This window comes from Aspergillus ibericus (assembly GCF_003184845.1).
Source record: "Aspergillus ibericus CBS 121593 unplaced genomic scaffold BO80scaffold_7, whole genome shotgun sequence".
In the NCBI taxonomy this organism is placed as follows: domain Eukaryota; kingdom Fungi; phylum Ascomycota; class Eurotiomycetes; order Eurotiales; family Aspergillaceae; genus Aspergillus; species Aspergillus ibericus.
The window spans coordinates 396,404-409,129 of record NW_020292105.1 but is presented as its reverse complement, the minus strand read 5'-3'; the positions used below and the strand labels follow the sequence as shown (position 1 = coordinate 409,129).

At 51.9% G+C, this 12,726-nt stretch overlaps 7 protein-coding genes across 7 annotated transcripts; 3 read left to right on the top strand and 4 right to left on the bottom strand.

The window, feature by feature from the left end:
• The first annotated feature begins 128 nt into the window (after positions 1 to 128).
• BO80DRAFT_400347 (mitochondrial 54S ribosomal protein bL12m) lies at positions 129 to 1,271 on the top strand. Its single transcript, XM_025717515.1, has 2 exons — positions 129 to 464; positions 604 to 1,271. Exons 1-2 carry the CDS (start codon positions 234 to 236, stop codon positions 925 to 927), a joined length of 555 nt encoding a protein of 184 aa, XP_025578423.1. The 5' UTR covers positions 129 to 233; the 3' UTR covers positions 928 to 1,271.
• Positions 1,272 to 2,110: 839 nt separating this feature from the next.
• Positions 2,111 to 2,884, bottom strand: BO80DRAFT_442097 (velvet factor family protein; the record flags this gene model as incomplete). The annotated part of the gene is made up of 1 exon (XM_025721239.1): positions 2,111 to 2,884. The coding sequence occupies one exon, from the start codon at positions 2,882 to 2,884 to the stop codon at positions 2,111 to 2,113; it is 774 nt and encodes a 257-aa protein (XP_025578422.1).
• A 337-nt stretch (positions 2,885 to 3,221) lies between these two features.
• On the top strand, positions 3,222 to 3,909 carry BO80DRAFT_255780 (uncharacterized protein). Its single transcript, XM_025714677.1, has one exon. It carries the CDS (start codon positions 3,433 to 3,435, stop codon positions 3,808 to 3,810), a length of 378 nt encoding a protein of 125 aa, XP_025578421.1. The 5' UTR covers positions 3,222 to 3,432; the 3' UTR covers positions 3,811 to 3,909.
• Positions 3,780 to 4,869, bottom strand: BO80DRAFT_255848 (uncharacterized protein). The gene is made up of 3 exons (XM_025714679.1): positions 4,299 to 4,869; positions 4,180 to 4,222; positions 3,780 to 4,007 (listed from the first exon to the last, which is right to left on the bottom strand). Exons 1-3 carry the CDS (start codon positions 4,626 to 4,628, stop codon positions 3,931 to 3,933), a joined length of 450 nt encoding a protein of 149 aa, XP_025578420.1. The 5' UTR covers positions 4,629 to 4,869; the 3' UTR covers positions 3,780 to 3,930.
• Positions 4,870 to 6,104: 1,235 nt separating this feature from the next.
• BO80DRAFT_255742 (uncharacterized protein) lies at positions 6,105 to 6,880 on the bottom strand. Its single transcript, XM_025714676.1, has one exon. The coding sequence runs from the start codon at positions 6,735 to 6,737 to the stop codon at positions 6,264 to 6,266; it is 474 nt and encodes a 157-aa protein (XP_025578419.1). The 5' UTR covers positions 6,738 to 6,880; the 3' UTR covers positions 6,105 to 6,263.
• Positions 6,881 to 9,007: 2,127 nt separating this feature from the next.
• Positions 9,008 to 11,219, bottom strand: BO80DRAFT_422473 (uncharacterized protein). The gene has a single exon (XM_025718829.1). It carries the CDS (start codon positions 11,149 to 11,151, stop codon positions 9,226 to 9,228), a length of 1,926 nt encoding a protein of 641 aa, XP_025578418.1. The 5' UTR covers positions 11,152 to 11,219; the 3' UTR covers positions 9,008 to 9,225.
• A 232-nt stretch (positions 11,220 to 11,451) lies between these two features.
• Positions 11,452 to 12,484, top strand: BO80DRAFT_348255 (pre-mRNA-splicing factor SYF2; the record flags this gene model as incomplete). Its single annotated transcript, XM_025715450.1, has 3 exons — positions 11,452 to 11,691; positions 11,750 to 12,385; positions 12,437 to 12,484. The coding sequence occupies 3 exons, from the start codon at positions 11,452 to 11,454 to the stop codon at positions 12,482 to 12,484; spliced, it is 924 nt and encodes a 307-aa protein (XP_025578417.1).
• Positions 12,485 to 12,726: the final 242 nt, after the last annotated feature.

Genomic DNA, 12,726 nt, shown 5'->3' with positions numbered 1-12,726 from the left:
GCTCCCGCAGTACTATATAGTTCATGGTAGAGAGCCATCACCGTCCCTGGGCGGCCGGCCGGTGTCACGTGACGTGACTGGATTTTCCGGGCCGACGCTCGACTTTCTTTTCCCGCAAAGGCCTTCTTCGAGCATTTGATTATCTCGAGCAGCTTCAATTCCTCGGTCAACCCCCCTCCTCGGTTCCTCGTCTGTCCCTGTTTCCGTCCCGATCGCCTCACTCCACATCCATAATGTCCGTTTCCGCCCAGGCCGCAGCTCGTTGCTGCAGACAGATTGTCCGCCCTACCGCTACCCTGCGCCTTGCTCCCTCATACCTGTCCCAGCGGACAATCAGTCGGAGATGGCAGTCCACTGAGGCGGAGGCCCCTGCTGCTCCTGCCAACCCCAAGATCACCCAGATTGTCGACCAGATCAGCCAATTGACGCTGTTGGAGACCGCCGACCTCGTGGCCAGCCTGAAGGTATGTTGTTTTGCTTTGCAGGGCATATGTCGCAAACTTAACCCATGCCTATTCCGACGTGAACCCCATGCCTTTCGATGCAGAAACCATCCACCAATTCCCCCAGGATTCACCGCTAACCTGCCCTTCTCCAATCTAGTCCCGCCTGAATATCCCCGACCTCCCCGTTGGCGGTTTCGCCATGGCCGCTGGACCCGCCGCTCCCGCCGCCGCTGAGGAAGACGAGGCCGCTCCTGCTCCCCAGGAGAAGACGCTGTTCAACCTGAAGCTCGAGTCCGTCGAGGCCTCCTCCAAGGCCAAGGTCATCAAGGAGATCAAGACCCTCCTCGGCCTGTCCCTGGTCGACAGCAAGAAGTTCGTCGAGTCCGTTCCCAAGGTCCTGAAGGAGTCCGTCCCCAAGGAGGAGGCCGAGAAGATCGTGGAGACCCTCAAGGCTGTCGGCGCCAAGGCCACCATGGATTAAACGGGCTATTATACTCACTCTCGGCTTCGGCTTCCGGGGACTTTTTAATGCTACCGGGTCACCCGGTCCTCCTCCTGTTGTTTGGAGCAGATATGCTTTAACATCGGGGGTTTTGGGTTCGGGGGCCGGGACGTTGTGATTGGACTGCATCATCGAGCTGGAGTTTTGTCTCGCACCACCCTTTTTCGTCGTCATGTACTGTGTGTGTTTTTTCTATCTATCTCTTTTCTTTTCTCCGTCATATATCTCTTAAGATTGTTCTGATATAACCGGAAAGCGGGCGGAAAAGGCGGCGAGTGTACATTATTATCGCATTGAAATGGACAATGTGTGAACAAGATGGAAGAGTTTCGGGTAGAGTTTCCCAAGGGAGAGTGTAGAAGCGGTATACTCTCTATTTCAGTATACATCTTTGATAGACTAGATGACTGACTGATGCGTTGTGACCAATGATTGGAGGGGGTCATACAGCAGTGGTAGGTATTGGTGGTAGTAGTAAGTACTAGTAAACGAAAGGCCCGCCGGACCTATCAATTCGAAATTTACGTCGCCGTACATTGGGTACAGTCCACGGTCTTTCTGTACTATCCTTATTTGTACCCGAGATTGATTTATCCCGCGGCCAATCTGATATTGACTATACTATGTGGGGGTGCTCTCTTGAGAAGTAATGATACGCAGAATTGTAGATAAAGAAAAATTCCATACAGTATTGTCTTTAGCGCAATCCCCAATACTTTGGTTCCATGAATTTCGTATTGTTATCCCATATAAAAACCGAATGGCCTATTTGACTTTCACTTGCATCCAACCAATTCATAATAGGTGAGGAACTATATACAAATATGTGTCTGTATAGCCCACGAGATGCCCCGAAGCTAAGTACCACTACTTAGGATGGGTGAGACACTGCCTCGAGACGAAAAAGAAGTAAAAGAAAGTAAGAAGGGTTTCAAGGGGTGAGAATATAAATACCGCCGTTCCATCATCAACATCATGTACCTCTTTCCGAACCGTGTTCGATATAACATACGTAATCTGATTGTATCCTATATTCCTTCCACGGCGTCTGCCCGATAAGGCGAAGATTTGAAACGAGGGGAGAGTAGGAAGGAAAGTGTCAATCCACGAAAACAAAACATGACCATGCTGCATGCACACATTCATGCCCCATGTTTCTAAATTACCTTCTTCGACCTTTGCCCTTGCCTTTCCCCCTGGTCTTGAGTTCGACAAATCCAAGCTCCTTTAGACCTTCCGTGAGACGCGAGGAGTCTCTCATGCCGGGAAAGTCTTTAGCAGGGTATACGCGGAAAGGATCAGACCATGCTTCGGCAAGAACGGGCATCGATTGCCCTGTATCTTCGACAAGACCCCAATTCATGAGCCGGAATTGCAAGCGGTACAGTCCAGCTGTACGTACGGAGAGGTCGGAGAATATGAAGAAGGCCGCGGGATGTCTGCCTCCGTTGGTAGGGGGAGCGAGCTGCATTCTTCTCTCGGGGATGTAGTCGAACGTTGATGGGTGGCTGGGAGCGGTAGTTGGATCTGGATCTTCATCGACGAAGAAAGGCGAAACAAATGCTTTGCCCGACAGTAGTGGTGTGGACTGACCGGGAGCAGTTCCGAGGCGATCCTCTCGTAGGGCGCTGTCGCCATCGAGATCGGATGAAAAGGAACCTCGCGTTTCGGGGACCAGGAAGCAGCCCACGGTGAAGCGTGGATCTTGGAGAACGTCGATATCGTCTGGTCCTTTGGGGTCAAAGTCCGTCAAGAGCAATTGGATGATGGGTGGTGGGTCTACAGGTCGACGGTCTCGGTCTCCGGCACCGCAAGCCCGAGCTGCTATGGGCTGCTGTCGGATGAAGAGGTGATACCGTGAGGTGGTAGATGTTCGTCGCGGCGGCGGCGATGGAGTCGGGGAGTGATGCAGTAGCCTTTCAAAGCCGGAAGGCATGCTGGATGTAGTATGTCGCTGGTTTTGCTGTGCCTGAGGTTTCATGGGAGGAGCAATCGCAGGATAAACTGCGGAGCTCTCGTCCGAGTGAACGGGACTTGGGAATGTCGCTGAGCTACTACTGTATCTGCGTGTATATTGTTAGCACCGTGATTGTATAAGGACTTATGAAACACCGCAGCTCGAGGCAGGGCGACAGGAGAATGCACATTTCAGAGAGCGACCAAGATCTCGAAATCACAACTCCCGACAGGATGGCATTGGGGTCGCTGATCTGACTAAAGAAAGGGGTGTATACTGAGACTCCACGTCGTTTGCCCGTACCCCGGAAATAGAACCAATAGAACCGCGACTGTAACTGGAATCCTGGTACGGGCTAGAGACAGAGGCAGATGCCGAGCCATACTCCACGCTTCTCATGACATTTGATCTCTGAACTCCATACTGAGCAGGGGCAACCGTGTTGGCAGGAGGAGCTGGCGAAAAGTTATATTTGGGATCTGGGATGCTTTCCCAAGGTCTGCCATGATAAGGGACCCTGGGATTCGATGCAGAGGGAATATAAGCCGACTCGTAGAGCTGAGTATCGGGATACCGGAATCGCGGCGGTTCTTCCGCGACATGATATTGATTTGGATGTGTCGCCAACATGTGGTGGTCATCGCCAGCGGCGTGGGGTTTTGCATCAGGATGCTGGCCACTCGAGGCGGAATACATCCATTGCGGTAGCGGAGTTCTCGACATTCTATGCAGTTGGATACGGACTTTCGGAAGCCCGAATACCCTTTTTCTTTCTTCTAGGGCCTGCTCGGGTTGAAAAGTGCCAAAAGCCGATCTTCCGATGTTTTTGCAGGCTAGGCATCCACAATATGGAACTCCGAACTGGTGAAGCAAGGTATCGCCAACTTAAGAGAAAGGTTGAATGATGCCCAATCTGGAGAGGATAATCGACAGGGGCCGGCAAGCCACTGAAACAAAATGGCCAAGTACTACGTAACGGTATACCGAGCGCCAAAGTCTCTTCACAGGTCGACTGTGCGGTAGGTTTAAGACGCTTCTTTAAAGGCCGAGGGTTCGAGCAACATGGTCTGCCGTGGGTGACCGTTCCAACCTACCAGGGTAGCTGGGTAGAGTGACATGCATACGTTAGCTCTCCTTGATGATTTTCAAGGGTTGACCACAAAGCAATTGTCTGGGGAGGACCCCAAGCAAGAAAAAGAAAGCACGGACGAAGGAGGGAGAAAAAGAAAAGAGAAGTGCCCACCACTACCCAACCAGATCGCAGCACGACTCACACCGGCGCAAGTAGCGGCAAGGCAAGCACCATGAATTGTGGCCCTGTATCAACTTGAGGTAAGCGTGTCTGATGACCACACCAGAAGGAGAGGAGAATAGAGAGAACAGTAGTACTAACCCTAAGCCAAGCAGGTAAATGGCCGGAGGTTATTGGCACTATATCGCAGCCTGTGGCCGTGCAAGAAAAGAAGCGGATCTGGGGAAATGGGCTGGGCGATGCTTTTGTGAGAGCCTGTGCGTGCCCACTGCGTATGTGTGTGGCATTGTGAGAAAATTCAGACATGCAGCGACACTGCGTCCCTGACAGGATCCAGCCATCTATATCCCCGAATCCTGAGAATCTTACTCCATCCTCTGCTTCTCCGATTCCCCCGTATTTGACAATTTGATAGTGGGTTTTGCTAGTGGCCAGACCGATCGCCTGTACGGAGGACACAGCCAGGATCATGCGCGACCATCGATTTTACTAGTAAGGTTTCAGTCGGCGACCCCCTTCTGATTTCTGATATGGGCCCATCTAGCTTCTGTAACCGCCAGTATGACGACTAGGCGAAAGTGTCGTTGGTCACAGCACCAAAACCGAGGCTGGTATTCCGTGGACATCGGGTATTCGTCGAGGCAGCGAGCGTAGCTTGAGGAGACGCTATCTCCGTTGCGACGGCCAATTATGAAGCAGGATCCCGTATATGCAACAAGTCGCTCCTAAGCGACTAGGCAAAGGCTGAAGTGTGTTTACCATGGCGCCCAAATTTTACCCACTTCCTGGGGAACTAGGGCGATCTGCTGCCGAAGGATTGAAATTCTAAATGCGCGATCATCTGGAAAGCCAGCAGGAACCCACCTGGTGAGAAGTTCGTGCAGAGGCAGGATTCCCGGGCCAGGTCTTAAGAGGCGAGCTGCGACAAAAGAAAAAAAGAAAAGAAAAGAAAGATGGAACAGGGTAAAGAAGCGCAGATCGACCCCACGATGAATATCCAATTAGTTGATTGGCGAAAATGTACTCCGTACGCCGTGAGAAGCGCAGTTCAGATTGCGGGATCGCTTTCCATGATCGCTATCCACACAATGCAGCTAGATGGACCTCCAACAGCTGATCGGTGCAAGGAATAATTGGTGCTATACTTATGATTTGCAAGCCTCGGCATTCCATTCCCGATGTTGGCGTGTGCTGCAGCCTGGGAAGAAGGGAGAAAAGCGGAAGATGACGCTGCAAGAGTCGCAGAGAATCAGCTAGAAGACTGTCTGGTGGAGCCCAGATCTGAGAGTTCACCGTTGTTTCCAACTATCGGCCATATGCAGATCACTATTCCTGGAGCAGTGCGGTAATAGATATCATCCTGGAGCCCCAGGACAACTATTGAGCCTGGGACAAGGCCATTGACCGCAAATCCCGACACTACCGTCGGGCGTTCTTCCGCACGCTAGGCAAACACGGCTGCTCAGCTGCTTAGTGTCTTCGGGACTGGGATTTCCATCCGACAGCGTCCATATTACTTTGCTGCCACGTCTTTAGCCTGGAACCAGAGCCCTGCATGGAATTTGGTGCACACTGGAGCTAGGAGCACCAGTGGTACAATGAAAAATGGTAGCCATGAGGTATAGGAGAGTCCATCCAGCCCCCGACTACCCAGGTTCGTGAGTAATGCCGATTTGTCATTGCTCATCGTGGGTACTGGGGCTCCTGCACGGACCATGTCGGTTGGCTGAGCTGCTTGGATCTAAAACTAGGCTATCGTGAGCTTTTCTCCGCAACAACTATATTTTCAGTGACCCAGGGACCAAGCATGATTGTTGTCTCTTGCCCACAAGAATATAGAGCTATAATGATAATTCAAATAAATAAAAGGAAAGTGAGGGAGCAAGAGAGAGGCAGAACTTGGGCTCACCTACTTACGTGGGGATCGAATCGCTCCCATCAGTTAAGCTCGAGAAAAAAAGCCGTTGGGCGTATACACAGTGGGCTGTGAGGCCCGCTCGTTCGATGATTATTGTGGCTAACAGTACAAGGAATGCTAGCCATCGAAGATCGATCGGTGGTCACCGCCACATATCACACTGGCTGTTTCATCTCAGCTGACTTGTGTTATCGGAGCTCTCTGGTGCCGCGGGGAGGTGTTCCTAGTCGGCGATGGAGGTACTTTTCGTGCATTAGCCCTGTAACAGCTGTCCACCTTTCCCTCTTAGGTGGATGGGCTCCTGCATGTGTGGTTGCCTTGCCGACAACGACGAGCGATGTGTCACATCCTTGACGGTTGGATGATTTGATGGATGACGAGAATTGGCTGGATGCTGATGAGTCAACCACCGCCAGGGCGATGGAACTACTACCGACACGCCCATGCAGTGTTCTAATTCCCGGAATCCAGGTGTGCCGCATGCGCACTAAGGGTTTCCAGTGTCCACCCCCCTGTGTTCCTACCCAGGCAGTCATGGTTGTGGTCCTGGGGATCCCGGAAGCTGCACTGGCAATGCACTGGTTAGTCAGTAGGTTGGAGGCTACGGCGATGATCCTGTTCGCGCATGGTGACCGTCCAGAATAATGCATGACCATTGGCATTTTTGCCTATTCCTGGAGATTTCCCCCTGTGGGCTGTTTTATCCACCCTTTTATCGCCGAGGACAATCCTGCGTTCGCGTTTGAGGTAGGACAAATCGATACCTTGACTCGACGAAGGTGTAGGATCTCAATTAACGCTGCGTGTAGCCAGCCACACTCCATTTGCCTGTAGAAGGCAACTGAGACGGACTGCCCGTGTAGGAGCCAACGAGACACGGGGGGCTAGTCCTTCAGCGAGTTCGCCAGAGGCAACCGAAGGAGAAACTTTGTCAGAAACCGAAGGGCCTCAACCGGTCGTCTGCAAATATCCCGGTTAACCTTGGGGGAAGGCCTGGAATGAGAGGCTTACGGGGAAGGGGAGGCGTGTCTCCGATTGGATGACAGGAAAAATCCGTGGACATCGGAGATCTCTCGTTGCAAGAGAGCGGAGGAGTCGGCCGCGATCTCGTTGACCTGTCGATTGCGGCATTACGAAAAGGAAGGGGGGATCAAGTGACTCGGAGCCCAACACCGCCGCCGCCGTATAGCAGGAGCAGCAGCACCACCACCCACCATCCATCCACCACCCAGCAACAGCAACTGTTACGTTCTACCAGCCCAACCTCTTCTCCTCAGCCCACTGGAGCCAGTCCGGGATTATGGCAAGGCCAAATGGGGATAAAAATGCTGACACGAGGAAAGGGAACACCATGCCGGCCACTAGATCTTAGACAAAACCTTACCTGCGGGCCTACTACTAACCTTCCTCTGGTTTCACCGGGTGTTTTCAGCAGCCAAGGTTCCGTCCGAAGTACGGGCCGCCCGCCTCATCTCGATACACTTGGGCCTACAGCCTGGGCCTGAGCAAAAGTGCCTGTGTTCTGGAAGCACCTGAAAAATTCCCATGCATGGCACCCTCTGACTCGACCACCGCATACGGAGTACGCTCAGGAGGATGAATACGACATGATACACTTCTCGTTCGTTACTAAGACTCTTTAGGGAAAAAGCAAAAGAGGACACCGAATCCCGGACGCATCAGTGCCCCTGCTAGGGCAACAAAATGCTTCGATCGTAAACTATTAATGCGAATCTGCAACGCAAGAAGATCTTCGACATCCTATGGGTGGATACTCCATCGACCTTCCAATTCCGTCCATTAGTCTACGTCGACCCTGGGCTGCTGAGAGCAAGGGAGCCGGGATAACCTGACATTCAAGGCCGATAAGCTTGCCTTGGCTCTGAAGCGTCTGCACCAGTCTCCCGCCCGAAGCCAGGGTATCCCGGCACTCTCTCCTGGATGTATCCTACGGAGCATTTTGTACCCTCTTAGCGAAGGTGGCAAGATGGTACAAACCTGGATGTGGCTCTAATAGAATCCCCTGTCCGTGAAATGAAGTTTCATGGATTTGGTTTTCATGCAGAACCGATGACGCTGATCATACCAGTGGTGTATTTGGCCGATACACCAAATTCAACTTGAAAATATCAGCGAACCACTGCCGATGACCTTGCAACAATACGTGTTTCGCCAGGCGTGACACTGTGAGAGCACACTAAAATGAGATTTCGATTTCATAAACAAGGGGTCATGACCTGCAGTGATTAGTCGGGCCCATTCATAAGGGCTTACCGTGGGCCTTGGAAGCAATGCTGAACTGCGAGAAATTCTAGCCTATTAACATAGTCATAGATATCTCCACCTTGGGAGATTCGCATACCCAGCACTATGGTGACAGGCAATGACGTAGAATTGACAGAAGATCGCAAGGGACTTCGGCTCACGTGCGAGATAATGTTATCTAACATCAACCGCAGTGAGACGCATACGATCGGTCTATAGGCTATATTGCGGCTTGCCTCGCCCATCGGGACATATTGACGTGGCTTGCCTGAGCTAATATTCTGGCTTCGGACTTCCCCGGTAGAATGGGGCTATCGCGCAGTGTCGAGCATCCTCGGCTTGCCCGGGAGATTAGCGTTGGACTCAAGTAGATACTAGTTCGCCATCTCTAGAGCGTCAGACTGGAAGCAATCATATAGCGCACGGCGTGGATAGTTGGGGTAGACGCCGGCTTTCGGAGTCATGGATGATGGAGCCGACCTTTGGTTATGTCAGTGAGGGAGTGTACCATCATCACCGTGCTCAATATAACTGCCTAGCTGCATCCCGTGCAAAATCTGCTTGTTACTGGGTTGAACAGCCAAAGGAACTGTATGCAACTGGTACCATCATTATTTAGGCACAGTGCCTACATTGTCCTCTATGCAAGAGGACGATGGAAGCGACCCGCAGGTAGAGTGCAGCTTTACCAACGCTAGCATATAGACCTTAAGGCACACGCACTTGTGGAAATGCAATAATCGGCGTCTGGAGGCCAACCCGCGCCTACTCGCTTGATTTCTGATAGTTGCAGAGGAGGCACCGAACCAAGTGTCCAGTGAGGCATGTCGAGCAAACGCTAAAAGCTCACTGCTTATGTACACCAATGACCACCACACATGGCGGTCAAAGTATCAAGTCTAGGCCTGGGTCCGTATCAATATGATAGTACAGAGACCCATTTCCGATGGATAATATGATATCATTGTTCGAGGAGGTAGCCGTACCACCAGGGAGACCAACTGTCGTGATTGCGTTGAGACCAGACTGTGGCCGTGCAGCTCGAGAGTCTATGCGATGCTCGATAGGACCGTTGCTTTGCCCGACAAATACAGCAATCAGCTTGCCATAAACACGATCCCAGGCAACCATGTGTCCAGTTTCTTCCCAGGGATGGGCGTGATTCGGGTCCGAGTCAGGGATGCATTTGGGTCTCCTCACCAAAGGGCCGAGCTGCATCGCATGTACAGAGCGCTCACTAGTGAGAGGGGTTCCATTGTTGTCGTAGCTCACTCGAATTAAACCTAATGTTGAAGGTGTCCAAGGTGGAGTAATATCTTCCGTGGCCGATGAAACGGCGCCCGTAAACTGAACCGGAGAATGCCGAGGAAACCAAGCATATTCGAAATTCGAGGCTCCAGTCGATGGAATCGAAACATATATCACATCTCCTTCATGCTCATCAAGTAGTTCCGCAATTTTACCAAGATCTGCCGCCGACCTTGAGCATCCCAGCGCTTTCATCTCTGAGAAAAAGCGTACAGTGGTCTCATAACCTGTGCTGTCACCGTCTAAAGTAAGGAGTGGCTGCTCCGAAGCAACCAAGAGGGGGTCAGAGGCACTTGTATGATATGGTCCATCAGGCTCCCAGCGAAGTCCTAATCTGTTCTCGATGTCCACAAGTTGAACTTCAAGAAGCTTGAGGTATTGCCTTCGTCCTGCAAGCTGCGGCAGTAGGGCACTAACGGCTTCAGAGGCAAGGAGAGCAGTTAGACCGTTGAATCTCGAGATCCCAGGCAAAGTACCATTGGAGCGTTCTGATACTTCTGTCAGGTACTGTAAGGCTCTCGGTACTTCACCGATATCGACCAGAGCCACCACGCAAGAATATGCAGACTCAAACAGTTCAGATGAGGAGCCAGAAGATAGCTTCTGTAGCGTCCGGGACCATACTTCGGTTAGAAGCTTCTCGCTCCGCAGCCTAGCCAGCAAAGAGAGATATTGTCCATTGGATGCTGTCGGATTATCGGGACTATCCCAGCACAGTAAATTGTGTAGGCTTCTTTGACTGCACTGATCTTTTCCATTGATCATTTCGAGTATGATGTGTGTCTTATCTGCCTTTCCCCGGAACTTCATGGAGTGGAGGGCATCGAGAAGTGCATCTACCAGAGATGTGCTGGCTTGAAAACCCAAGGGCGACGAGCTAACGGAAACATACCCTTCCATAAACCTTTCAAGGGCCGGTACAGACAATGTGAGAGCAGCATAGTACATGCCTAGGAAGTATATATCCCCGGAGCGCGGTAACCTCAGCTTCTCTAATCTTGTAATGATGGCATTGAGCGCTGAGAGAATCTCCCCGTATGAGTTACGCCGTCGGCAACGTTTCAGCGCCTGCGCTAGAAGGGTACAGGATCGCGCCTGCAACAACAAGCTGCCCTCTTCCTCATTCACGTTCCTTTCGATAAACACCTGCAGGTGACGAAGATTCCTTACATTATGTGTCATGGCCATGAACGACACGAAATCATCGGGGCTTTCCGTCTGCCGCTGAGAAGAACCCCAGAATGGAGGAGGTAACGATTTTAGTGGCCAGTCTCCAAGAAAGATTTCCGACAGATGTTGGTCGAGTTCTGGATTGGAGACATCGTTTTGAGAAGGTTTTGTCGTACCCGTGAGGGCGAATCTAAGTAGCTGGGACGGGGTGGGCTGGGTATATGAAGCTCTCCAGTTGTTTACCGAAAAAGCGCGGCACTGCGATGGTGAGACACCAGATGGCATGCGCGTCAGCTGCCGCGCTACAGCCCCAATGCGTGAGTACAGTGACATAGATGCCAACTCCCTGAAGGCATTGGATAGAAGCAATGTGAAGCGAGGGAGCAGGCCTTCAATCGGCGTGCAAGCGATAATCCGGGGAGGGGGTGGAGACAACAGCGGATAACACCAGCGCAATCCACCAGGGGAAAGGCGGTCAGCGGGGCGGTGGACCACGGCAACCAGCGACTCGAAACTGAGACTCACTTGGCGTGGTTCCCGTTCAACTCGATCACCGAAGCTTTCGAATTGACCATCCCTATTTGCCTTTCGAATAGCGCCTCGTGGGCTTTACTTGTGACACATACGTGCAATATGCCTGCCGAGCAGTCTACATCCAGCCCTTCCGACGCCAAGGAGAACCCCAAGCAGTCCGCAGAGATCGAACAACTCGATGGTGATAGCAAGGAATCCGGATCGCCTTTAAAAGAGGCTGAAGGGGAATCGGCCGCAAACGCTGGCGCGAAAGAAGAGTCCTCGGACAAGAACGAGGATGATGCCGCTTCGAAAGCCCGCCAACGGCAAGAAAGATTCAAGGCCCTTAAGGCTCGCGCAGTAAGTACTTCGTGCCCAGTGGTCATTTTCGACTAGGCTTGCGCTGACATCAAATCAGAAAACCGCCACCGAGCGCAATTTGAAAGAAACCGCTGCCGAGACACAGCGTCTCGCAACAGATCCGTCGCTCCTTTCATCGCTGTCCCGTAAACATGCTTTCGCATCGCACAACCTTCTCAAGGCAGACACGGAAGCCGCTGGCGAGGACTTTGAACGTAAGCGTGCTTGGGACTGGACCATCGATGAGTCGGAGAAGTGGGACAAGCGAATGGAAAAGAAGCAGCGCCATCGCGACAATGTTGCATTCCAGGACTACACCCAGGACGCCCGGAAAGTCTACAAGAGGCAGCTGCGAGAAGTGCAGCCCGACCTCGAAAGCTACGAGAGGGAGAAAATGGCAGCGATCGAAAAAGCTGCTGCGAATGGCGACCTCGAGATCGTTGAGACCAATGACGGTGAAATGATTGCTGTGGACAAGAACGGTTCCTTCTATTCTACAGCTGACAGTGTTGGGTTTACGGAAAACAAGCCTGATCGTGCCGCAGTTGACAAGCTAGTGGATAACCTTAGGAAGGCCGAGGAGGTCCGGCTTAAGAAGCGGAGGGATCGCCGCGGTGACGATGACGGCGACGTCACCTACATCAACGAGAAGAACAAGCAGTTCAACCAGAAGCTGGCGCGCTTCTATAACAAGGTATGTTTCATGTTTATCCGGTCTCTGAGCATCGAACTGACGGCCTTTCAGTATACTACAGAAATTCGTGACAGTTTCGAGCGCGGTACGATGATATGATTTACCTCAAATGGTCCGAATCAACAAGATGATTTCACACGCACGGTCGCAAGGGTTCTACATAGCAGTGGCTTGGTTATTACGATCGTCGAGTCCCACTTCTCTGCACATTGCAACACCATTTCAGGCAGCATACAAATGGCAACGAATCTCTTGCAAGACTGCTACGCCGCTAGACAAGGCAGGCATTCGATCTAGCACATGATATGCAACTTTGCCAGTGACGTCATTCGACCGAGTTT

Coding starts and splice junctions, on each gene's coding strand:
- BO80DRAFT_400347 (XM_025717515.1), top strand. CDS start 234: ATGTCCGTTTCCGCCCAGGCCGCAGCTCGTTGCTGCAGACAGATTGTC. Junction 465..603: donor ACCTCGTGGCCAGCCTGAAG/GTATGTTGTTTT, acceptor TCTCCAATCTAG/TCCCGCCTGAATATCCCCGA.
- BO80DRAFT_255780 (XM_025714677.1), top strand. CDS start 3,433: ATGCAGAGGGAATATAAGCCGACTCGTAGAGCTGAGTATCGGGATACC.
- BO80DRAFT_255848 (XM_025714679.1), bottom strand. CDS start 4,628: ATGATCCTGGCTGTGTCCTCCGTACAGGCGATCGGTCTGGCCACTAGC. Junction 4,223..4,298: donor ATTTACCTGCTTGGCTTAGG/GTTAGTACTACT, acceptor AAGTTGATACAG/GGCCACAATTCATGGTGCTT. Junction 4,008..4,179: donor TTGCCGCTACTTGCGCCGGT/GTGAGTCGTGCT, acceptor CACTCTACCCAG/CTACCCTGGTAGGTTGGAAC.
- BO80DRAFT_255742 (XM_025714676.1), bottom strand. CDS start 6,737: ATGCCAATGGTCATGCATTATTCTGGACGGTCACCATGCGCGAACAGG.
- BO80DRAFT_422473 (XM_025718829.1), bottom strand. CDS start 11,151: ATGTCACTGTACTCACGCATTGGGGCTGTAGCGCGGCAGCTGACGCGC.